Raw genomic sequence first — 24,851 nt, 5'->3', positions numbered from 1 at the left:
GTGAAAAGCCCCTAGTCGCCACATTCCGGCGCCTGTTCGGGGAGGCTGTTACGGGAATTGAACCGTGCTGCTGGCCTGGTCTGCTTTCAAAGCCAGCGATTTAGTCGTGCTAAACAGCCCCTTTTAAAAAGTATTTTACTTTCTCTTTACGGCACCCCTCCCTGGTCAGACGGCATTACCCCATATTCCTGCCAATACAATGATCTATGTGGAGTAGCACAACAAACGTGGGCAAAAACAACCTCCAAGTCTGCTTTTCTTTCAGTCCCCAAGAGACATATTTCCTCAGTTTTGTTCACATTACGTCAGAAGGTTGTTGTTCAAGTCCCACTCCAAAGACCCAGTACTCCCTGTACAGTATCGAGGATGTGTTGCATTGTCAGAACAGCCATCTTTCAGTTGAGACACCAAACCGCAGCCCTGATGTCCTTCTCAGGTAGGCATAAAAGGCTCTTCAAAGAGCACTGGAGCTCCCCCAGTGCACCTGCCAATATGTATTCCTCAACCAACATAATTAAACTGAAAGATAAGATGATCATTACACTGCTGTCTGTGGGAGCTTGCTGTGTACAAATTGGTTGCTGTGTTTCTTACATTACAACAGTGACTACATTTTAAACCTACTTCGCTGACTTCCGACAATTGTGAAAAGAGCTTTGTAAATACAAATCCGTTTTCTAATCCACAGATTAGGAATCCAACAGGAAACATCTTTCTTCTGTAAAAACAGTATTTTGCAACTGTTAATTAATCCATCTGCCAGAAATAGGTGTTTATAAAAATACAGTTTACCCTCAATTTCACTTTAGGCCTTTGCAGAATCTGAGCTCACTATCTGACAGTTTTGCATTGGAAAGAGGTGTTAAACTAGAAAGTCACATCAGTCTGTTTGTGGAATTATAATTAATACTATTAAGTCAGTTTTCCAGCTCAGAGAGAGGCCCATCAAGATTGCGTTGGCCATCAAGCACCTATCTACTCTAATCCAGCACTTGGTCCATAGCCTTGTATGCTCTGCTGTTTCAAGTGTTCATCTATGGCCTCCTTCTGCACTGTATGTTCTAAACACTTAAATGTTGTGAGGTTTCCTGCCTCTACCACCCTTGCAGAGTTCCAGATTCCCACCACGCTCTGGATGTAAAAGTCTTTCCTCACATCTCCTCTAAAACTCCTGGCCCTTACCTTAAATCTATGTCCTCTGGTTATTGACCCCCTCTACTAAGGGGAAAAGTTCCTTCTTATCTTTATATGTTTTTCTTAATTTTGTACACCTCTATCAGGTTCCCTCAGCACCAAAGAAAACAACCCCAGCCTAACCAGCCTCTCTTCATAGCTGAAACACTCCAGCCCAAGCAACATCCTGGTGAATTTCCACTGCACCCTCTCTAGTGCAATCACATCCTTCCTATAATGCAGCAGCCAGAACGGCAGACAGTACTCTGGCTGTGGCCTAACGAGCGTTTTATACAACGCAATCAAAACCTCCCTGCTCTTATATTTTATGCCTCGGCTAATAAAGGCAAGTATCCCACATGTCTTCTACGCACCTTATCTATCTGTCCTGCTGCCTTCGGTGACCTATAGGCACGCACCTCAAAGTCCCTTTGTACATTCTAGCATTACACCGTTCAATGTATATTTCCTTGCCTGGTTAGCCCTCCCAAATGCATCACCTCACATTTTTCAGGGTTAAATTCCATTTGCCACTGTTCTGTCCATAATAAAGCCCGTCTATACGGCACTGTAATCTAGGACTTTCCTCCTCACTTTTTACACCACCAATTTTTGTGTCATCTGTGAACAAACCCCCCCCCCCCCCCCCCCACCCCCCCCACCCGACATTCCCGTCTCGATCATTAATGTTCACTACAAACAGCACATCACACAGGGTCACAGGCTTCCAGTCACAAAAAACAAGCTTCGACCATCAGCATCTGCGTCCTGCCAGTAAGCCAATTTTGGATCCAATTTGTCAAATTGCCCTGCAGCCCAAAGGCTCTTACTTTCTTGACCAGTCTCCCATGCAGGACCTTGTAAAAGAAAACTTTCTGAAATTCATGTAGATTACATCAACTGCACTGCCCTCATCTCCACACCTAGTCACCACCTCGAAAAATTCTAATTTGTTCAACATGACTTCCCCCTGACAAAGCCATGCTGACTATCGTTGATTAAAGAACAATTCAATTTATTCCGTTCCTATATATGAACGCTCCCGTTTGAAGGTTCCCGGAGATCTAGATCAATGATGGGAAACCTAGGCCTGTGAGTGGGTCGCGTGAGTGGCCCTCCTTCATCTCCGTGACCCGCAAGATTGAAATCGGGTTTGTTCACTAATCATGACCTCATGGATAAGATTAAATATATTTAATACATGCTGAATATTTCATAACGAGTTATAGAAAATGCAAAATAATTTATACATTAATAGAGTTTTGAGGAAGTCTCAAACAGAGTGGATAGAGGGGAACCAGTAGATGTGCTGCATTTGGACTTCCAGAAGGCATTCAACAAGGTACTTCACAACATGTGACGTTGTAAGAGTCCATGGTGTTGGAGGTAATATAGTGACATGGATAGAGAATTGGCTAATGGGCGGGAAATCGAGTGAGGATAAGAGGTTCTTTTTCAGGTTGGCGACCTGTAATCAGCGGGGTACCACAGGGACCAGTTCTGAGACAGCAACTGTTTACAATATATATTAAAGACTTGGAGGAAGAAGTGAATATGCTATAGACAAATTTGCAGGCTACGTAAAAATAGGTGGAAAGGCAATTTGCAAGAGGCATACAGTTTGCAAAGAGATATTGATATGTTAAATAAGTGGTCAAAACGTTGGCAAATGGGAGCATAATGTGGGAAAATGTGAAGTGTTCTTTTGGAAGAAGGAACAAAAGAGAAGATAGCGTGGACGTGGAGATGTTTCCACGAGTAGGAAAAACTAGAACCCAAGGGCACAGCCTCAGACTGAAGGGAAAATCGTTTAAAATTGAGATGAGAAGGAACTTCTTCAGCCAGAGGGTGGTGAATCTGTGGAACTCTTTGCCACAGAATGCTGTGGAGGGCAAGTCACTGAGTGTTTTTAAGACAGAGACAGATAGGTTCCTGATTAATAGATCAGGCATTATGGGGTGAAAGCAGGAGAATGGAGATGAGAAACATATCAGCCATGATTGAATGGTGGAGCAGACCCAATGGGCCGAATGGCCTAATTCTGCTCATGGGCAGCACGGTAGCACAGTGGTTAGCACAGTTGCTTACAGCGGCAGGGTCCCAGGTTCGATTCCCGGCTTGGGTCACTGTCTGTGTGGAGTCTGCAAGTTCTCCCTGTGTCTGCGTGGGTTTCCTGAGTGCTCTGGTTTCCTCCCACAAGTCCGAAAGACGTGCTGTTAGGTAATTTGGACATTCTGAATTCTCTCTCGCTATAACCTTAGAGGTGCCGGAATGTGGCAACTAGAGGCTTTTCACAGCAACTTCATTGCAGTGTTAATGTAAGCCTACTTGTGACAATAAAGGTTTTAAAATTTGTCTTATGATCGAAGAGTATTATTTAAATGGGGAAAAGCTGCAGAAAGCTACATGAAGGGACTTGTGCATGAAACACAGAAAGCTGGCGCACAGGTGCAGCAGGTAATCAGGAGGGCAAGTGGAAAGTTGGCCTTATTTCAAGGGGGTTGGAGTATAAGAGTATAAGAAATCTTGCTGCAACGATACAAGATGCTGGTGAGACCACATCTGGAGTACTCTGAGCGGTTTTGGTCCCCTGATTTGAGGATAGATATTTCATAGGAGGCAGCTCAGAGAAGGTTCACCAGGATGATACTCTGTACGGAAGGATTGTCTTATGAGCAAAGGTTAAACAGGTTGGAACTCTACTCGTTGGAATTTAGAAGAATGAAACATATAGGATTCTTAAGGGGATTGACAGGGTTAATGCTGAGAGGATGTGTCCCCTCATGGCATAGTTTCAGCATAAATGGAGTGCCAATTTAAGATTGAGGATGAGGAGGAATTTCTTCTCTTAGAGGGTTGAGTGTCTTTGGACTCCTCGCCGCAGAGAGTTGTGGGGGCAGAGTTGTTGTGTATAAGGCTGAGATAGATTCTTGGTCAGTAAGGGAATCAAAGATATGGGGAAAGGACAGGAAAGTGCATGTGAGGAATGTCAGATTAGCCATGATTCTATTGAATGGCGGAACAGGCTTGAGGGGAGAATGACCTACCCCTGTTCCTATTTTGTATGGTCTTAGCCATCAACTTCAAATGGTAAACACTCAGGGGTCAGCACGGTAGCACAGTGGTTAGCACTGTTGCTTCACAGCGCCAGAGACCTGGGTTCAATTCCCAGCTTGGGTCACTGTCTGTGGGGAGTTTGTACGTTCTCCCCGTGTCTGCGTGGGTTTCCTCCGGCTGCTCCGGTTTCCTCCCACAAGTCCCGAAAGACGTGCTGTTAGGTGAATTGGACATTCTGAATTCTCCCTCTGTGTACCCGAACAGGCGCCGGAACGTGGAGACTAGGGGCTTTTCACAGTAACTTCATTGCAGTGTTAATGTAAGCCTACTTGTGACAATAATAAAGATTATTAGTATCTGCACATTGGGCGCAGAGGGAGCGACTCTCTCAGTCGTTGAGGGCAATCAGCAAGCACCTTGCTTCACTCGCCCTCGCTTTACAGGCCAATCCCTTCAGTCATACCGGTCGGAAAAAAAACTCCGCAGGCGGAAACGCGGGGAAGGTGGCGACCCCGCGAGGGGGCAGCGGTCAATATGTGGGGGGGGGGGGTGCACTCAGGACCCAGGTGGGCCGCCACTGACCTAGAGGCTGCCCAAGAGTCCCTTCGAGAGGCCTGTAAGCATCTCACCCAAAGTGGGCCCTTTAACAGGAGGGGCAGCCAGCAGCAGTCCGGCCTCGGCCCCTTTAAGGGGACTGCGGCCATTACCGACCAGGTGCAGCCTCTCTAATGGGACGGTCTCCGTCCGAATCCGGGGACCGGGCCCGCTGCCGGCCCCCTGGTTCCGGGGACCAGGCCCGCTCCGCCGCCGCTTACCCGCTCCCGCGCCAATTCTCCGGCCCCGCCGCCGCCGCCGCCTCCAGGAAGTGCGTCAGAAGTCAAAGATCCACTTCCGCCGCCGGTTTCTCTGGCAACGGCCTAAAGCTGCGGCCTCCCCTCCCCCTGTCCCAGTGCCACCCTGACCCCGAGTCTAACCCTAACCCCACCCCCTGGCCCTGACCCTAACCCGAATCTGACCCTAACCCCTCCCCCTGTCCCAGTGCCACCCTGGCCCTGAGACTGACCCTAACCTAACCCCACCCCCTAACCCGAATCTGACCCTAACCCCTCCCCCTGTCCCAGTGCCACCCTGACCCTGAGACTGACCCTAACCTAACCCCACCCCCTGGCCCTGAGATTGACCCTAACCCTAATCTGACCCTAATCTTAACCCGTCCCAGTGCCACACTGAGTCTGACCCTAACCCTAACCTGATCCTAACTCTAACCCTAACCCCCCTGTCCCAGTGCCACCCTGAGTCTGACACTAACCCTAACCAGTGCCACCCTGAGTCTAGCCCTAACGTAATCCAAATCCCCTCCCCCTGTCCCAGTGCCACTCTGACCCTGAGTCTGACCCTAACCCTGACCCTAGCCCTGAGTCAGACCCTGATCCTAACTGACTCTAACCCTGACCCTAACTCTGACTCTAACCCTGACCCTAACCCTGATTCTGACCCTAACCCTATCTCTGACCTTGACCCTAACCCTGACCCTAACCCTGATTCTGACTCTGACCCTAACCTTGACTCTGATCCTAACCCTGACCCTAACCCTAACCCTGACTTGACCCTAACCCTGACTCTGACCCTGACTCTAACCCTAACCCTGACCCTAACCCTGACAAGGCTGGTGGGATAACCACCCACATTGTTGTAGGTTGTTTGACGGGTTTATAATGTCCCCACATCAGAGGCAGCTGGGAAATTAAACACTGCTGGTGTCCCCTTACAATATAATAGAAAATATAGTATAATAGCACCATCCCCGGGCCCCGACTGTGACATAAGACATAGGCGCAGAATTAGGCCACTCGGCCCATCGAGTCTGCTCCGCCATTCAATCATGGCTGATATTTTCTCATCCCCATTCTCCTGCCTTCCCCCCCCACAACCTTTCTTGGATATGGGGCCCAAAATTGCTCACAATACTTTGTGTGTGTGTGTGTGTGTGAGAGAGGTTATCAACAAAACAGAAAAGGAGAAACTCTCATTCCCAAGGCCATCACAAAGCTTCACTCTGAATGAACCAGTCCTTGAAATGTAGTCACTGTTTTAAGTGTCACAGCCATTTGCAGGTTTACAAAGATCAAGCTATAATGGTGGTTTGCTTTGATAGTGCTGGTTGTGGGATAAATGTTGATCAGGGCAGGAGAATTCCACTGCTATTCTTCAAAAATACCATATCTTTTATACACAGGTTCAATTCCCGGCTTGGGTCACTGTCTGTGCGGAGTCTGCACGTTCTCCCCGTGTCTGCGTGGGTTTCCTCCGGATGCTCTGGTTTCCTCCCACAAGTCCCGAAAGACCTGCTTGTTAGGTGAATTGGACATTCTGAATTCTCCCTCCATGTACCCGAACAGGCGCCGGAATGTAGCGACGAGGGGATTTTCACCGTAACTTCACTGCAGTGTTAATGTAAGGCTACTTGTGACAATAATAAAGATTATTATTATGAACAAGGCTGACTAAATTATCCTAAGTTGACAATATGTTTTTTCTGTGCTGCTTTGATTGCAGGTTAAAGGAATTCGTAGTTGGATATTAGGATCTCTTCTGTATAAATACGACCAGTGGTATTGAGAATTTGATATATTAAAATGTCAATTTGCATCTTATGCATGAAGGAGAAAACAAATACTTGATGATAAAAGGGTAGAAACTTTATTGCAATTGTAAAAAGCTTAACAGAAAATAAAACAAAAATAAAATACAAGGGTACGAATTATTATCCACACAATTTTTGTGCAAATGCTTAACAAGGTTTTAATTCATTCAAACTCGGCTTGTGTGAAGATAGCATTGAAGAGTTTGTGCACATTAAGTAGGTGTAGAAACCTGGAATTCACTCCCCCAAAAAACGGTTGAGGCTGGAGGTCAACTGAAAATTTCAAAAGTTAGGTTGATGGAATTTTGTTAGGTGATAATTAAAGGTTACAGAGCCCTAGGCGAGTGGATCGAGTTAAGTTCTGGATCAGCCATGATCAAATTAAATGACAGAACAGTCACGAGGGACTGAATGGCCTCCTCCTTGTTCCTTTGATCCTAGGTATTTGTATGAAAGCACCATTGATTTATGTTTCTAGCCTACAATAATTCAATTAATATCACTAACCTAGCCAACATCTACCAGACATAAAGACATCTTGCCTGATTGCTGGAGGTTGGAATTGAAACCAAAGAGTGAACTTCATTAAAGTACCAAATCACAGCAGATGTAAGCGTACCAGTCCCATTCACATTGCGACACGCGGCAAGAGTCTGCTCAAAGAGATTCTTAATATAAATCTGTTTCACTTTCTCTATTTTGGATAAAAGCAGCAGCCACACAAAACCCAAGCAGGTCAATCAGCACCTGATAAAAGGCCTGTTCCTCAGACTGGCCAAAGCACCTATCCATGCAGGTCCAGGTTGGGCACGGCCCATGGAGGCTGTCGGTCACTCTGTCTGCTTGCCCCTCTTTCTTGGCACTGTCTGCGCCCTGGTAGCTCTGGAAAGGGAGTGTGCAATGTCCCCCAGCATGCTCGAGGTCTTCTGCAACTGGTGAGGATCAGGGGGTCTGGAGTGCCTAATCAATATTGTTAACATGTTTTAAATTTTATACCTGTTAACTCCTGCTCACTCAATGTTGGTTATTCTTATAAAGGAGGTGTCCTGCCTATTTCTTCAGACATGATTAGAGATTATCATAGAATTTACAGTGCAGAAGGAGGCCATTCGGCCCATCGAGTCTGCACCGGCTCTTGGAAAGAGCACCCTACCCAAGGTCAACACTTCCACCCTATCCCCACAACCCAGTAATCCCACCCAACACTAAGGGCAATTTTGGACACTTAAGGACAATTTATCATGGCCAATCCACCTAACCTGCACATCTTTGGACTGTGGGAGGAAACCGGAGCACCCGGAGGAAACCCACGCACACACGGGGAGGATGTGCAGACTCCGCACAGACAGTGACCCAAGGCGGGAATCGAACCTGGGACCCTGGAGCTGTGAAGCAATTGTGCTGCCCACAATGCTACCGTGCTGTCCAGATCACAGGTCTGAATCCAAAATATTCACTTGCCTTTTCTCTTTTAACATGCTGATGAGGTTTCTCTGTATGTCAGACATATTTTGGTTTTGTTTCAATTTGCAGCATTGAATTTTATTATATCTAAGGGTTTAGTTATTGAAGTTTTGCTATTGAATTCTGATAAGTGTGCGAAACTCACTGACAGAAATACTTTGGGCGGGATTCTGTGATCCTGAGGCTAAGCGTTGACGCCATCAGAAACGCGGTCCCTCCCCCCCCCCCCCCCCACCCCCCACAGGCCGCCCCCGGACCCTTCCACGCCGAGGTCCCACTGGCTGAGAGCAGGTGTGAACGGCGCCGGCGGGACTCGGGGGTTTTGCGACGGCCGCTTGGCCCATCCCGGGGCGAGAATCGGCGGGGGGGGGGGGAGCCGTAGAGCGACTCTGTGGAGAATCGCGTCCCGGCATCGGGGCGGCGTGGCGCGATTCGCGCCAGTCGCGGGGATTCTCCGGTTCTCCGGCCCGGCCCCGAGTTGAGAGAATCCCGCTCTTTGTTTCGGTCTTGAGCTCAAGATAAAATTGATCAATTTGTATTTCATTGCACCAGGTTTTTAAATTCGCCTAGGAATACAATCAGCACTTTGATTTTTAAAGCAACATTCTTTTGTCACAAAAGATATCCATTTTATAAAATGGATCTTTGTTCGAGTTGAAATTTGACAGCACTGACTGGATTTATTATTATTTAATGCAGAAAGCATTTAAAACTGATCATCAGAGGTCATTTTATGTTCAGGTAAATCAGAAATACAGTCAGTATGTGATTTGAACTCGATGCAATTCACATTAAGAAACAGTTTGGAAAACAGGTAGATAATTCGTATTTATTTAAGCAGTAATCAGCATTGTAAATGTTTCTCTGGTCTTACATCAGCCTTGCAATTCAGTAAAGTCTTGGCCTGGGATGCCATTGTATCTGAGCAGCACCATCATCTCACAGCAGGGCGATGGGGTAGGAAGCACACGCGGCCAGGCCACACATGTTCTTCCCTCGTTGAATGTAGAAATAGCTAAAAGAAATGAGAAGAAAAGAGCTTCCATAGCACCTTTTACAAGCGTAGGACATCCCAAAAGAAGTTACAGTCAGTGGTATACTTTGGTAGTGTAGTCACTGCTGTATTGCAGGAAATACAGCAGCCAATTTTACGCATAACAAGCTCCAACAAACAACATAAGAACTAGGAGCAGGAGTAGGCCATCTGGCCCCTCGAGCCTGCTCCGCCATTCAATGAGATCATGGCTGATCTTTGTGGACTCAGCTCTACTCTCCGGCCCGTACACCATATCCCCGAATTCCTTTATTCTTTGGAAAGGCATCTATCTTTTTCTTAAAAACGTTTAAAGAAGGAGCCTCAACTGCTTCACTGGGCAAGGAATTCCAGAGATTCACAACCCTTTGGGTGAAGAAGGTCCTCCTAAACTCGGTCCTAAATCTACTTCCCCTTATTTTGAGGCTATGCCCCCTAGTTCTGCTTTCCCCGACCAGTGGAAACAACCTGCCCGCATCTATCCTATCTATTCCCTTCATAATTTTATATGTTTCAATAAGATCCCCCCGCATCCTTCTAAACTCCAATGAGTACAGTCCCAGTCTACTCAACCTCTCGTCATAATCTAATCCCCTCAATTCTGGGATCAACCTAGTGAATCTCCTCTGCACTCCCTCCAGTGCCAATATGTCCTTTCTCAGGTAAGGAGACCAACACTGAACACAATACTCCAGATGTGGCCTCACCAACACCTTATACAATTGCAGCATAACCTCCCTAGTCTTGAACTCCATCTCTCTAGCAATGAAAGACAAAACTCGATTAGCCTTCTTAATCACCTGCTGCACCTGCACACCAACCTTTTGCGACTCGTGCACCAGCACACCCAGGTCCCTCTGCACAGCAGCATGTTTTAACATCTTACCGTTTAAATAATAATCCATTCTGCTCTTATTCCTCCCAAAATGGATAGCCTCACACTTGGCAACATTGAATTCCATCTGCCAGACCCTAGCCCATTCACCTAACCTATCCAAATCCTTCTGCAGACTTCCGGTATCCTCTGCACTTTTTGCTTTACCACTCATCTTAGTGTCGTCTGCAAACTTTGCCACATTGCACTTGGTCCCCAACTCCAAATCATCTATGTAAATTGTGAACAACTGCGGGCCCAACACTGATCCTTGAGGGACCCCACTAGTTACAGGTTGCCAACCAGAGAAACAGCCATTTATCCCCACTCTCTACTTTCTGTTAGTTAACCAATCCTCTACCCATGCTACCACTTTACCCTCAATGCCATGCATCTTTAGTTTATGCAGCAACCTTTTGTGTGGCACTTTGTCAAAAGCTTTCTGGAAATCCAGATATACCACATCCATTGGCTCTCTGTTATCTACTGCACTGGTAACGTCCTCAAAAAATTCTACCAAATTAGTCAGACACGACCTACCCTTTATGAACCCATGCTGCGTCTGCCCAATGGGACAATTTCCCTCCAGGTGCCCCGCTATTTCCTCCTTAATGATAGATTCCAGCATTTTCCCTACAACCGAAGTTAAGCTTACCGGCCTATAATTACCCGCTTTCTGCCGACCTCCTTTTTTAAACAGTGGTGTCACGTTGCTACTTTCCAATCCTCTGGGACCACCCCAGAGTCTAGTGAATTTTGATAAATTATCACTAGTGCGTTTACAATTTCCCTAGCCATCTCTTTTAACACTCTGGGATGCATCCCATCAGGGCCAGGAGACCTGTCTACCTTTAGCCCCATTAGCTTGCCCAATACTGCCTCCTTAGTGATTACAATCATCTCAAGGTCCTCACCTATCATATCTTTATTTCCATCAGTCACTGGCATGTTATTTGTGTCTTCCACTGTGAAGACTGACCCAAAAAACCTGTTCAGCTCCTCAGCCATTTCCCCGTCTCCTATTATTAAATCTCCCTTCTCAGCTTCCAAAGGACCAATATTTACCTTAGCCACTCTTTTTTGTCTTATATATTTGTAGAAGCTTTTACTATCTGCTTTTATGTTCTGAGCAAGTTTACTTTCATAGTCTACCTTACTCTTCTTTATAGCTTTTTTAGTAGCTTTCTGTTGTCCCCTAAAGACTTCCCAGTCCTCTAGTCTCCCACTAATTTTTGCCACTTTGTATGTTTTTTTCCTTCAATTTGATACTCTCCCTCACCTCCTTACAACAACAGGTTGAAGAGATGTCAGGCATAAAAGGTTTTAAGCAAATCTATTTCAGGATTAATGTTACAGTGACAAAGCTGTTTCTGGCAATTGAGTATCTTTGTTATTAAAGTCTGGTCAAGTGGCTCTTATCTCAGGATGCCAGCACTTGTATCACCACTTTGTGTTCTCGCAATCCACTGGACCAGAGCTAGTTCAGCCACTATGCACTTTGTTAGATACACCAAACAAAATAGGCTCTCTCGAAACTGGTCACATGTTGATTTCTCGAGTGCGTTACACAGTCAGTCTCGACAAATAACTTACGAAGTCACCTTCACGCACTCCTAGGCTGCCTGTATCTCTTGCAGCCTGGTTGTGTTCAAACTAGGTGTGAGCTATGTCAGCCCCTGTTCCATTGTTTGAATGAACTGCACTTCCACTTCTGGCTCCACGAATGTTATGAGAACTGGATTCTCAGACATTAAGAGAGTAATGGAATAAAGAACAAAGAAAAGTACAGCAAAGGAACAGGAACTTCGCCCTCCAAGCCTGCACCGACCATGCTGCCCATCTAACCTTCAACACTTCCGGGGTCCGTATCCCTCTATTCGCATCCGATTCATGTATTTGTCAAGACGCCCCTTAAACGTCACTATCGTCCCTGCTTCACCATCTCCTCCAGCAGCGAGTTCCAGGCACCCATTACCCTCTGTGTAAAGAACTTCCCTCGCACATCTCCTCTAAACTTTGCCCTTCGCACCTTAAACCTATGCCCCCAGTAATTGACTCTTCCACCCTGGGAAATGCTTTTGACTATCCACTATCCATGCCCCTCATAATTTTATAGACTTCTAACAGGTCGCCCCTGAATCTCGATCATTACAGTGAGAACAAACCAAGTTTATCCAACCTCTCCTCATAACTAATGCCCTCCATACCAGGCAACATCCTGATAAACCTCTTCTGTACTCTCTCCAAAACCTCCACACCCTTCTGGTAGTGTAGGTACCAGAATTGAGAATGATATTCCAAGTGTGGCCTAACTAAGGTTCTATACAGAACCTACACAGAACAGATCTATGTGAACACCGCCCAGTCAATCACACGAACCTGCCTCCCATCCATTGACTCCATCTACACCTCCCGCTGCCTGGGGGAAGCGGCAGCATAATCAAAGATCCCTCCCACCCGGCTTACTCACTCTTCCAACTTCTTCCATCGGGCAGGAGATACAGAAGTCTGAGAACACTCACGAACAGACTCAAAAACAGATTCTTCCCCACTGTCACCAGACTCCTAAATGACCCTCTTATGGACTGACCTCATTAACACTACACCCTGTATGCTTCATCCGATGCTAGTGCTTATGTAGTTACATTGTATATGTTGTGTTGCCCTATTATGTATTTTCTTTTCTTCACTTTACTTCCCATGTATTTAATGATCTGTTGAGCTGCTCGCAGAAAAATACTTTTCACTGTACCTCGGTACACGTGACAATAAACAAATCCAAATCCAAATCCAACATGACTTGCCAATTTTTATACTCAGTGCGCCGGCCAATGAAGGCAAGCATGCCGTATGCCTTCTTGACTACCTTCTCCACCTGTGGTGCCACTGTCAGTGACCTGTGGACCTGTACACCCCGATCCCTCTCCTGTCATTACTCTTTAGGTTTCTGCCATTTGCTGTATATTCCCTACCTGTATTAGACCTTCCAAAATGCATTACCTAACATCTGTCTGGATTAAACTCCATCTGCCATCTCGCCGCCCAAGTCGCCAACCGATCTATATCTTGCGGGATCCTCTGAGTTCTCATCGCTATCCGCAATTCACCAACCTTGTGTCATCCGCAAACTTACTAATCAAACCAGTTACATTTTCCTCCAAATCATTTATATCTGGGACGCCACGGTGGCACAGTGGTTAGCACTGCTGCTTCACAGCGCTGAGGACCCGGGTTCAATCACGACCCCACGTCACTGTCTATGTGGAGTTTGCACATTCTCCCCATATTTGGGTGGGTCTCACCCCCACAACCCAAAGATGTGCAGGCTAGGTGGATCGGCCACACTAAATTGCCCCTTAATTGGAAAAACAAATTAGGTACTCTAAATTTCTTTTTGATCATTTATATATACTACAAACAGCAAAGGTCCCAGCACTGACCCCTGCGGAACACCACTAATCACAGCCCCCCATTCAGAATAGCACCCTTCCACTGCTACCCTCTGTCTTCTGTGATCGAGCCAGTTCTGTATCCATCTTGCCAGCTCTCCTCTGATCCCATCTGACTTCACCTTCTGTACCGGTTTGCCATAAGGGATTTTGTCAAAGGCCTTACAGCAGTCCATGTAGACAACATCCACTGCCCTACCTTCATCAATAATCTTCGACACTTCCTCGAAAAACCTGATCAAGTTAGTGAGACACGACCCCCCCTTCACAAAACCATGCTGCCCCTCTCTAATGCGTCCATTTGCTTCCAAATGGGAGTAAATATAGGAATAGAGTGAGAACAAAGAACAAAGAACAAAGAAATGTACAGCACAGGAACAGGCCCTTCGGCCCTCCAAGCCCGTGCCGACCATGCTGCCCGACTAAACTACAATCTTCTACACTTCCTGGGTCCGTATCCTTCTATTCCCATCCTATTCATATATTTGTAAAGATGCCCCTTAAATGTCCCTATCGTCCCTGCTTCCACTACCTCCTCCGGTAGCGAGTTCCAGGCACCCACTACCCTCTGCGTAAAAAACTTGCCTCGTACATCTACTCTAAACCTTGCCCCTCTCACCTTAAACCTATGCCCCCTAGTAATTGACCCCTCTACCCTGGGGAAAAGCCTCTGATTATCCACTCTGTCTATGCCCCTCATAATTTTGTATACCTCTATCAGGTCTCCCCACAGCCCTCCAATTAGAAAAGCATCCCTCCATTGCTACTCTCTGCCTTCTATGGCCTAGCCAGTTCTGTATCCACCTTGCCAGCTCACCCCTGATCCCGTGTGACTTCACCTTTTGTACTAGTCTACCATGAGGGACCTTGTCAAAGGCCTTACTGAAGTCCATATAGACAACATCTACTGCCCTACCTGCATCAATCATCTTAGTGACCTCCTCGAAAAACTCTATCAAGTTAGTGAGACACGACCTCCCCTTCACAAAACCGTGCTGCCTCTCACTAATACGTCCATTTGCTTCCAAATGGGAGTAGATCCTGTCTCGAAGAATTCTCTCCAGTAGTTTCCCTACCACTGAAGTAAGGCTCACCGGCCTGTAGTTCACGGGATTATCCTTGCTACCCTTCTTAAACAGAGGAACAACATTGGCTATTCTCCAGTCCTCCGGGACATCCCCTGAAGACAGCGAGGATCCAAAGATTTCTGTCAAGGCCTCAGCAATTTCCTCTCCAGCCTCCTTCAGTATTCTGGGGTAGATCCCATCAGGCCCTGGGGACGTATCTACCTTAATATTGTTTAAGACACCCAACACCTCGTCTTTTTGGATCACAATGTGACCCAGGCTATCTACACCCCCTTCTCCAGACTCAACATCTACCAATTCCTTCTCTTTGGTGAATACTGATGCAAAGTATTCATTTAGTACCTCGCCCATTTCCTCTGGCTCCACACATAGATTCCCTTGCCTATCCTTCAGTGGGCCAACCCTTTCCCTGGCTACCCTCTTGCTTTTTATGTACGTGTAAAAAGCCTTGGGATTTTCCTTAACCCTATTTGCCAATGACTTTTTGTGACCCCTTCTAGCCCTCCTGACTCCTTGCTTAAGTTCCTTCCTACTTTCCTTATATTCCACACAGGCTTCGTCTGTTCCCAGCCTTTTAGCCCTGACAAATGCCTCCTTTTTCTTTTTGACGAGGCCTACAATATCACTCATCATCCAAGGTTCCCGAAAATTGCCGTATTTATCTTTCTTTCTCACAGGAACATGCCGGTCCTGTATTCCTTTCAACTGCCACTTGAAAGCCTCCCACATGTCAGATGTTGATTTGCCCTCAAACATCCGCCCCCAATCTATGTTCTTCAGTTCCCGCCTAATATTGTTATAATTAGCCTTCCCCCAATTTAGCACATTCATCCTCGGACCACTCTTATCCTTGTCCACCAGTACTTTAAAACTTACTGAATTGTGGTCACTGTTACCGAAATGCTCCCCTACTGAAACATCTACCACCTGGCCGGGCTCATTCCCCAATACCAGGTCCAGTACCGCCCCTTCCCTAGTTGGACTGTCTACATATTGTTTTAAGAAGCCCTCCTGGATGCTTCTTACAAACTCTGCCCCGTCTAAGCCCCTGGCACTAAATGAGTCCCAGTCAATATTGGGGAAGTTGAAGTCTCCCATCACCACAACCCTGTTGTTTTTACTCTTTTCCAAAATCTGTCTACCTATCTGCTCCTCTATCTCCCGCTGGCTGTTGGGAGGCCTGTAGTATACCCCCAACATTGTGACTGCACCCTTCTTATTCCTGATCTCTACCCATATAGCCTCACTGCCCTCTGAGGTGTCCTCTCGCAGTACAGCTGTGATATTCTCCCAAACAAGTAGCGCAACTCCGCCTCCCCTTTTACATCCCCCTCTATCCCGCCTGAAACATCTAAATCCTGGAACGTTTAGCTGCCAATCCTGCCCTTCCCTCAACCAGGTCTCTGTAATGGCAACAACATCATAGTTCCAAGTACTAATCCAAGCTCTAAGTTCATCTGCCTTACCCGTAATGCTCCTTGCATTAAAACATATGCACTTCAGGCCACCAGACCCACTGTGTTCAGCAACTTCTCCCTGTCTGCTCTGCCTCAGAGCCACACTGTCCATATTCCCTAGTTCTCCCTCAATGCTCTCACCTTCTGACCTATTGCTCCCGTGCCCACCCCCCTGCCATACTAGTTTAAACCCTCCCGTGTGACACTAGCAAACCTCGCGGCCAGGATATTTATGCCTCTCCGGTTTAGATGCAACCCGTCCTTCTTATACAGGTCACACCTGCCCCGGAAGAGCTCCCAGTGGTCCAGATAATGGAAACCCTCCCTCCTACACCAGCTGTTTAGCCACGTATTTAGCTGCTCTATCTTCCTATTTCTAGCCTCACAGGCACGTGGCACAGGGAGTAATCCCGAGATTACAACCCTCGAGGTCCTGTCTTTTAACTTTCTGCCTAACTCCCTGAACTCCTGTTGCAGGACCTCATGCCCCTTCCTGCCTATGTCGTTAGTACCAATATGTACAACGACCTCTGCCTGTTTGCCCTCCCCTTCAGGATGCCCTCTACCCGTTCGGAGACATCCTGGACCCTGGCACCAGGGAGGCAACATACCATCCTGGAGTCTCTTTCACGTCCACAGAAGCGCCTATCTGTGCCCCTGACTATAGAGTCCCCTATTACTATTACTCTTCTGCGCTTTGACCCTCCCTTCTGAACATCAGAGCCAGCCGTGGTGCCACTGCTCTGGCTGCTGCTGTTTTCCCCTGATAGGCTATCCCCCCCGACAGTATCCAAAGGGGTATATCTGTTCGAGAGGGGGACAACCACAGGGGATTCCTGCACTGACTGCCTGCCCTTTCTGGTGGTCACCCATTTCTCTGCCTGCACCTTGGGTGTGACCACATTTACATAACTGCGATCTATGACGCTTTCCACCACCTGCATGCTCCTAAGTGCATCCAATTGCTGCTCCAACCGAACCATGCGGTCTGTGAGGAGCTCCAGTTGGTGCACTTTCTGCAGATGAAGCCATCCGGGACGCTGGAAGCCTCCCGGACCTGCCACATCTCACAGTCAGAGCACAGCACCCCTCTAACTGACATTGCGTTGATTAATTAAAATTAAAATTTGTCTTTTTAAAAAAAAAATATTTTAAAAAAAATTTCAAAGTTACTGTCAACTATCTGTTTCCTAGCACTAGATTTCTAATAGAAATGTGATAGCTAACTATAGTACTCTCCGATCTCTGGCTTAGATATCCCTCTAAATTATAATTAAGTTACTATGTTTAATTAGTTACCAAATAATCAAATTTTTTTTAAATTTAGTGTAGAATCCCAACCAGCCACTCTGGCCACAGCTTTTCTGTGATGTCACTTCAGTTTCCCCCCGACACACACAATTTGAAAAAAGGTATAAAAGTAAAAATGAAGAAAGTGGAATTGAAGCAGAAGATAAGCTATTACTTAATGATGGAGCAGACTCGAGGGGCTTGCCTTGTGTTCTTATGTTGGTGAATAAATAAACCATGAAAATTTACAATTAAAATCAGTGTAATGTTTACATTTAAGTGATTAGCACGGAGGGATGGGGAGCGAAAGGATACATCAACACACTCCAACCATTGAGCCCGGGACCTTCCTCAGCTCATCATAGATTATCATAGAATTACCATAGAATTTACAGTGCAGAAGGAGGCCATTCGGCCCATCGAGTCTGCACCGGCTCTTGGAAAGAGCACCCTACCCAAGGTCAACACCTCCACCCTATCCCCATAACCCAGTAACCCCACTCAACACTAAGGGCAATTTTGGACACTAAGGGCAATTTATCATGGCCAATCCACCTAACCTGCACATCTTTGGACTGCGGGAGGAAACCGGAGCACCCGGATGAAACCCACGCACACACGGGGAGAACGTGCAGACTCCGCACAGACAGTGACCCAAGCCAGAATCGAACCTGGGACCCTGGTGCTGTGAAGTAATTGTGCTATCCACAATGCTACCGTGCTGCCCTTAATATACCTCATAATATACCTTAACCAGCTGAGCCACTGGGGCCGCTCATTACCTGACACTTTAGAAGGTACTGTTCACAATTCACACATTTGCAGTTGAAAAAAATTAATCTAACTTTATTACTTTCAAAAAATGTACAGACCCGTCAATTCCCCAGGATGTGCCCCAGGAGTTCTTCACGATCCAGTACTTGGTTCCATTGGACACCCCATAACCCACAGCCAGGACAGCATGATTCACTTTATCTGGGGTTGAACTGCAGTTTGGGCTGTTGGAAGATTTAAGTTTTAAAAATCACAAGTACCCATTTCTATTCAATACATCAAAATTCTTATATTTATGTGCAATTCCATTCAACTTTTCCCATCAGCATTTATGATGCGAACCACCTATGTAAACCTGTGACACTGTAATTACAGCACTACCTGTGGCACACGTTTACATGGGCAGTGGTCACAATGTAGCCACCTGGATTTATAATGGGGGGTGCAAAAATAAGGACTGGGGGTGAGGTTTACCGACCACCCCACTGCGTGTTTTGCGGCAGCGGAGGTGGCCCGCCAGCGGGATCTACCGACTGCGCTATTGCCAACGGGATTTCCCGATTGATGATTTTGCGGAGACGAGAGTTCGAAAGGGACAGGGAATAGAAACACTAGTGGATTTCAATGTAAGAAATTCGACCCCCCGCCGGGTCGGAGCATCGCCGTGGGGCGGCATGAATCCCGCCCCCGCCAGCTGCCGAATTCTTCGGCGCCGGAGAATTGGCGGGGGCAGGAATCGCGGCGCGCCGGTCGGCGGCCGCTGGCAGCGGTCCCTCCCGGCGATTCTCCGGCCCGCGATGGGTCGAAGTCCCGCACGTTCTATGCCAGTCCCGCTGGCGTAGATTGGAGGTGGTCCCTTACCGGTGGGACCTGGCGGTGCTGGCGGGCTCCAGGGTTCTTGGGGGGGTGCGGGGAGTTCTGGCTCCGGGAGGTGCCCCCACGGTGGCTTGGCCCGCAGTCGGGGCCCACCGTTCCGCGGGCGGGCCTGTGCCGTGGGGGCACTCTATTCCTACGCGCCGGCCGTGTAGGCGTCCGCAATGGCCGGCACGAAGGTGAATCCCTCTGCGCATGCACAGGGATGACGGCAGCAGATGCTCCTGCGCATGCCCAGACCCGCGCCGGCCGGCAGAGTCCCTTCGGCCCAGGCTGGCGCGGCGCCAAAGTCCTTCCACGCCGGCGGGGTGCAAACCACTCCGGCGCCGTCCTAGCCCCTGAAGGTGTGGAGGATTCCGCACCTTTGGGGCGGCCCGATGCCGGGGTGGTTCACGCCACTCCGTCCCGCCGGGACCCCCCGCCCCGCCGGGTACGGGAGAATGCCGCCCATGAGGTCCACCATTTCGGACCTAAAAAAGGATAGAACAGTGTACTTTCCAAATGGTGAAAAGCTAGATAATAATAATAATCTTCATTGTCACAAGTAGGCTTACATTAACACTGCAATGAACATAGAACATACAGTGCAGAAGGAGGCCATTCGGCCCATCGAGTCTGCACCAACCCACTTAAGCTCTCACTTCCACCCTATCCCCGTAACCCAATAGACTCTCCTAACCTGTTTGGACACTAAGGGCAATTTATCATGGCCAATCCACCTAACCTGCACGTCTTTGGACTGTGGGAGGAAACCAGAGCACCCGGAGGAAACCCACGCACACACGGGGAGAACGTGCAGACTCCGCACAGACAGTCACCCAAGCCGGGAATCGGACCTGGGACCCTGGCGCTGTGAAGCCACAGTGCTGTCCACTTGTGGTACCGTGCTGCCCAATGAAGTTACTGTGAAAAGCCCGTAGTCACCACATTCCGGCACCTGTTCGGGTACACAGAGGGAAAATTCAGAATGTCCAAATGACCTAACAGCACGTCTTTCGGGACTTGTGGGCGGATACCGGAGTCCGGCACCCGGAGGAAACCCACGCAGACACGGGGAGAACGTGCAGACTCCCCACAGACCGTGACCCAAGCCGGGAATCAAACCCGGGTCCCCGGGTCCCTGGTGCTGTGAAGTAACAGTGCTAACGACTGTGCTACCGTGCTGCCCAGGTGGAGACAGTGGAGGTACACAAGAAATTCGGGGGTCAAGGTACATAGATTGACTTGAACAGGTACAGAAAATAATAAAAAAACGGAATGCTGGCCTTCATATCTGGAGGACGAGAATACGAGGGTGTACAAGTCAGGCTTCAGTTATATAAAGCACTGGTTAAACCAGGTCTGGAGTTACTGTGAGTAGTTCATGGTACCCCACCTTAGGAAGGATAGAGTGGTTTTGGAGGGAATGCAGTGTTTATTTACCAGAATGATTATTGAACTCCAAAGGTTCATTTAGGAAAGATGACCTCAACTAGGGTCTTATTACCTGCAAGTAATTTGATTTAAATTTTCAAAATATTAAGGGGAATGGGTAAGTTCGATAGAGATAAATGTTTCCTGCTGTTTGAGGCATCTAGGACCAGGGGGCAGAGTGTAAAATTAAAGCCAGATCTTTCTGGAGAGAAACTAGGAAACACTTCTGCGGTCAAAGGTGGCAGAAGTTTCAAACTCTCTTTCGCAAATGGAATTGATGCTGGATCATGTGTTCAATTTAAAACTGATTGATAGATTTTTGTTAACCAAAGTAATTGAGATAAGGGGTAGAGTTGGGTAAATGAGGTTAGGTCAGAGATCAGCGATTGAATATTAGAATAGGCTCAAGGGATTAAACGTCCTACTCTTATTCCTGTGATACCCTGCCTGAATCTCCCATAGTGAAGGAGAGGGGTGGTCAAGGAGCTCCTGGGATCTCTCAGGAAATCCAATGCAGTAGGCCTCCTGTTTGACCCTGAACCCACTGGGAGAGGAGAACAAATTTTGCTCCAGGGTCGGCAAAAGGCCCGGATCAATAATCAAACCAGGTCATCAATCTTGGAGGTGATCAGTAACAGTAAGGGATAGCCTGACAGATCCCTTGGGTGTTGCTGAGATTCCAGCCACTCTATGCCTGTGAGCTTCTTGACTTGCATCTGCTACGTTGGAGCAAGATGAGATTTTTTTTAAAACTGGCTTTAATATAACATTTTTCGCAATGTCCCAAAGCACTTTACAACCAATAAAATTCTTTTGAAGTGTAGTGGTGGCTGTAACAGAGGAAATACAGTTGCCAATATGTCCACAGCAAGCTTCCACAAACAACAATGTGATAATGACCAGTCACCTATTATAGTGATGATGGTTCAGTGATAAATATTGGCCAGGACAATCCAGAAGGTAAAGAAGAGTTTGGACCAGTGTTCTTATTTCCCCATTTTACTGTTACTTCCTTCTGGGAAGTTCCCCTGCTTTGTTTTCATATTGTGCGCTGAAATCCTTTATGTGCGCCTGAGAGGACAGATGGGTTCATCTAAAAGGACACTCCAGCATTCCCTCAGTACTGCACTGGGAGTGTCAGTCTAAATTATGTGCACAAGTCTCTAGAGTGAGGCTGGAACTCATAATAATAATAACTTATTGTCACAAGTAGGCTTCAATGAAGTTACTGTGAAAAGGCCCTAGTCGCCACATTCTGGCACCTGTTCAGGGAGGCCAGTGCAGGAATTGAACCCGTGCTGCTGGCAGTTCTGCATTGCAAGCCAGCTATTTAGCCCACAGTGCTAAACCAGCCCCTTTCTGACTCAGAATCAGGAGGTCTCTCCACTGATTCATGGTTGACACCATGAGCCTCTTTGATGTTCCGAGCCTCAGTCAGGGTGAGCATCATAGATGCACCGGACAATATTGTGCTAACAACCCTGCTACTTGCAGCTTGGGATGGGGTCGTTGGCCTTCATTTTGGGGCAGTCATAAGTCCCATTCACTGCACTTGTATTCCCTGGATTTGTATTTCCAAATCATTTTCAGGAGGATTCATTCGTACAAACTCTCATTATAACAAAGTTTTTATGTAGTCCTAGTTGTGGTCCATTAGTGGATTGAACCATGGCTCATTGTTAGCCTCCTGAAAGATTACGGGGTTCAGGCCCCACTCAATGAGCGGAGAGAAGAGTTCTGATGCCCAAATACTGGGATGGTATTCAGGAGGTACAAAGTGCCCGATGTAAATGAAACGTAAACCACTCCATCGCATCAAGCTCAATATGCTTTAGGAGAGTTTTGAGTCAAGCTATGTATAAAATGGGACTGCGTTATGGAAGTAACTCAAGAGCACAATCTGCTTGTTGTAAATCTGCAGAGGAAATGGGCTGCCCATGGTCTATTAGAAATAGTTCATTGAAACGGCGCCGCTGCCGCTCGCTCCAAGGAGGTATACCACGAGGCCGGTGGTGGTGGCGGCCCTCAAAATTTGGGGGCAGTGGAGGCGGCATAGGGGGGAAGTTAGGGCCTCGGCGTGGACCCCATTACGGGGGAACCACCGGTTCGCCCCAGGAAGAACAGGTGGAGGGTTTTTGGGGTGGCACAGGGCAGGGATACGAAAGTTGGGGGACCTGTTTGTGGACGGGAAGTTCGCGAGCTTGGGTGAGTTGGAGGAGAAGTACGGGCTCCCCCCCGGGGAAGACCTTCAGGTACTTACAGGTAAGGGCGTTTGCCAGACGGCAGGTGGTGGAATTCCCACGGCTACTGCCACTCACAGTACAGGACAGGGTGCTCTCGGGGGGGTGGGTGGGAGTGGGGAAGATCTCGGAAACTTACCAGGTGATGCAGGAGGAGGAGGAGGCCTCGGTGGTGGAGTTGAAAGGTAAGTGGGAGGAGTAGTTGGGAGAGGAGATCGAAGAATGGACGTGGGCAGATGCCCTAGGGAGGGTTATGCGCGAGGCACAGCCTCATACAGTTTAAGGTGCTGCACAGGGCACACATGACCGGGACAAGGATGAGCCGGTTCTTTGGGGGTGAGGACAGGTGTGTTAGGTGCTCGGGGAGCCCAGCGAATCACACCCATATGTTCTGGGCATGCCCAGCGTTGGAGGAATTTTGGAAGGGTGTAGCGAGGACGGTGTCGAGGGTGGTAGGATCCAGGGTCAAACCGGGCTGGCGGCTCACAATATTTGGGGTGGCAGAGGAGCCGGGATTGCAGGAGGCGAAAGAGGCCGGAATTCTGGCCTTTGTGTCCCTGGTAGCCCGGCGAAGGATTCTCCTTCGGTGGAAAGATACGAGGCCCCCAAGCGTGGAATCCTGGATCAGCGATATGGCAAGGTTCATTAAATTGGAGAGGGTCGGTACAAGGGTTCTTTAGGCGGTGGCAACCGTTCTTAGACTTTCTGGCAGAACGATAGACATTGGTCAATAGCAGCAGCAGCTCGGGGGGTGGGGGGGGGGGGGGTTACTTTATTTTTGTTTATGTTATTTACACTGCAGGGTCTGAGGGGGTGTATACACCTGTTGTCTTAAGTCGGGGTGTTAATGTTAATTTATTATTTCGGTACGGGGGGGAGGGGTTTGGGGGTTGCTTTTTTAGATTGTGTTTTGTACTTAACCCTGTTGGGTTCTTTTTTCTTTCTCATTTTGTTATTGATATTTTATGAAAACCTTTAATAAAAATTATTTAAAAAGAAATAGTTAATTGAGAAGACCTTTCGATGAGATGTTAAACGAAAGCCCAGTCTAACCTCTAAGGTGGGCCTAAATCCAGTGGCCAGTGTTCTGAAGAAGAGTATTGGAGACCTCCCAATGTTCTGGACCAATATTTATCCCTTAACTAATTAGATTAAAAATGACTGTTTGTGGGAGCTTCCCTGACTATGCTTCAAAATACATCATTGGTTGTAAAGCATGTTCTTCCTTTCTCCCTCCTTCCCTCCAGTATGGAGCGGTTCAGATAAGCAGAATTGCCTTGCCATGCCACACAGGCCTTTTCTGAAACCAAATCCTACAATTAATGTGGTTTTTAGAAATATATCCATGGGATATTGATGTTGCTGGTAAGGCCAGCATTTATTTGCCCATTGCTCATTGCCCTGGGGATGATAGTGTGTCTTCTCGAATGTCACGGACTTACTTGGAATAAACACCTTCTGTGTAACTTAAAAAATCATCAGTCACATCAAAAGCAAAACTGACCGGGTTCAGCCTTGCCACAGCATCCATCATTCCCATTTCATCGCACTATAAAACAAAACAGGGGGTTAGATCAATGTACTTGTTCAGGAGTGAGGAGTAAGAGCAGCGTTCTCAGTGTGCTACAATAATACACTCAGTTAGGGCAGCACGGTGGCACAGTGGTTTGCACTGCAGCCTCACGGCGTTGAGATCCCAGGTTCGATCCCGGCTCTGGGTCACTGTCCGTGTGGAGTTTGCACATTCTCCCCGTGTTTGCGTGGGTTTCGCCCCCACAACCCAAAAAATGTGCAGGCTAGGTGGATTGGCCACGCTAAATTGCCTCTTAATTGGAAAAATGAATTGGGTACTCTAAATTTATTTTTAAAAATAAAAAATAATAATACACTCAGTTCAACCAGTTTTAATTCATTTCAAATAAAATCAGGAACTTTGATCCTATTTGAATTCAGCTGGGATTTAAAAAAAAAAACTGGTTTCTGGATTTAGCTCACAAAAGTACAGAAATGGCGGCGATTATT

The 24,851-nt window shown here is 47.4% G+C and overlaps 2 protein-coding genes across 3 annotated transcripts in view; both read right to left on the bottom strand.

Annotated features, from left to right (window-relative positions):
• The window catches only part of LOC140387381 (recQ-like DNA helicase BLM), a 62,876-nt gene extending 57,759 nt beyond the window's left edge, over positions 1–5,117 (bottom strand). For both annotated transcript variants that reach the window (XM_072470388.1, XM_072470389.1), the window contains exon 1: positions 5,046–5,117. The gene's annotated coding sequence lies outside the window, so the exon portion shown is untranslated. The remainder of the gene's footprint in view (positions 1–5,045) is intronic.
• A 1,790-nt stretch (positions 5,118–6,907) lies between these two features.
• Positions 6,908–24,851, bottom strand: part of LOC140387380 (pro-cathepsin H-like) — a 53,147-nt gene continuing 35,203 nt past the window's right edge. Inside the window, exons 10-12 of the mRNA XM_072470387.1 lie at positions 24,272–24,378; positions 18,402–18,527; positions 6,908–9,353 (exon numbers count right to left, since the gene is read on the bottom strand). Coding sequence (XP_072326488.1) covers positions 9,278–9,353; positions 18,402–18,527; positions 24,272–24,378 — 309 coding nt within the window. The 3' untranslated portion in view covers positions 6,908–9,277. The remainder of the gene's footprint in view (positions 9,354–18,401; positions 18,528–24,271; positions 24,379–24,851) is intronic.

This window comes from Scyliorhinus torazame, chromosome 12 (assembly GCF_047496885.1).
Source record: "Scyliorhinus torazame isolate Kashiwa2021f chromosome 12, sScyTor2.1, whole genome shotgun sequence".
In the NCBI taxonomy this organism is placed as follows: Eukaryota; Metazoa; Chordata; class Chondrichthyes; order Carcharhiniformes; family Scyliorhinidae; genus Scyliorhinus; species Scyliorhinus torazame.
The sequence above is the reverse complement of the archived record's forward strand: the minus strand, read 5'-3'. Positions and strand labels throughout refer to the sequence as shown.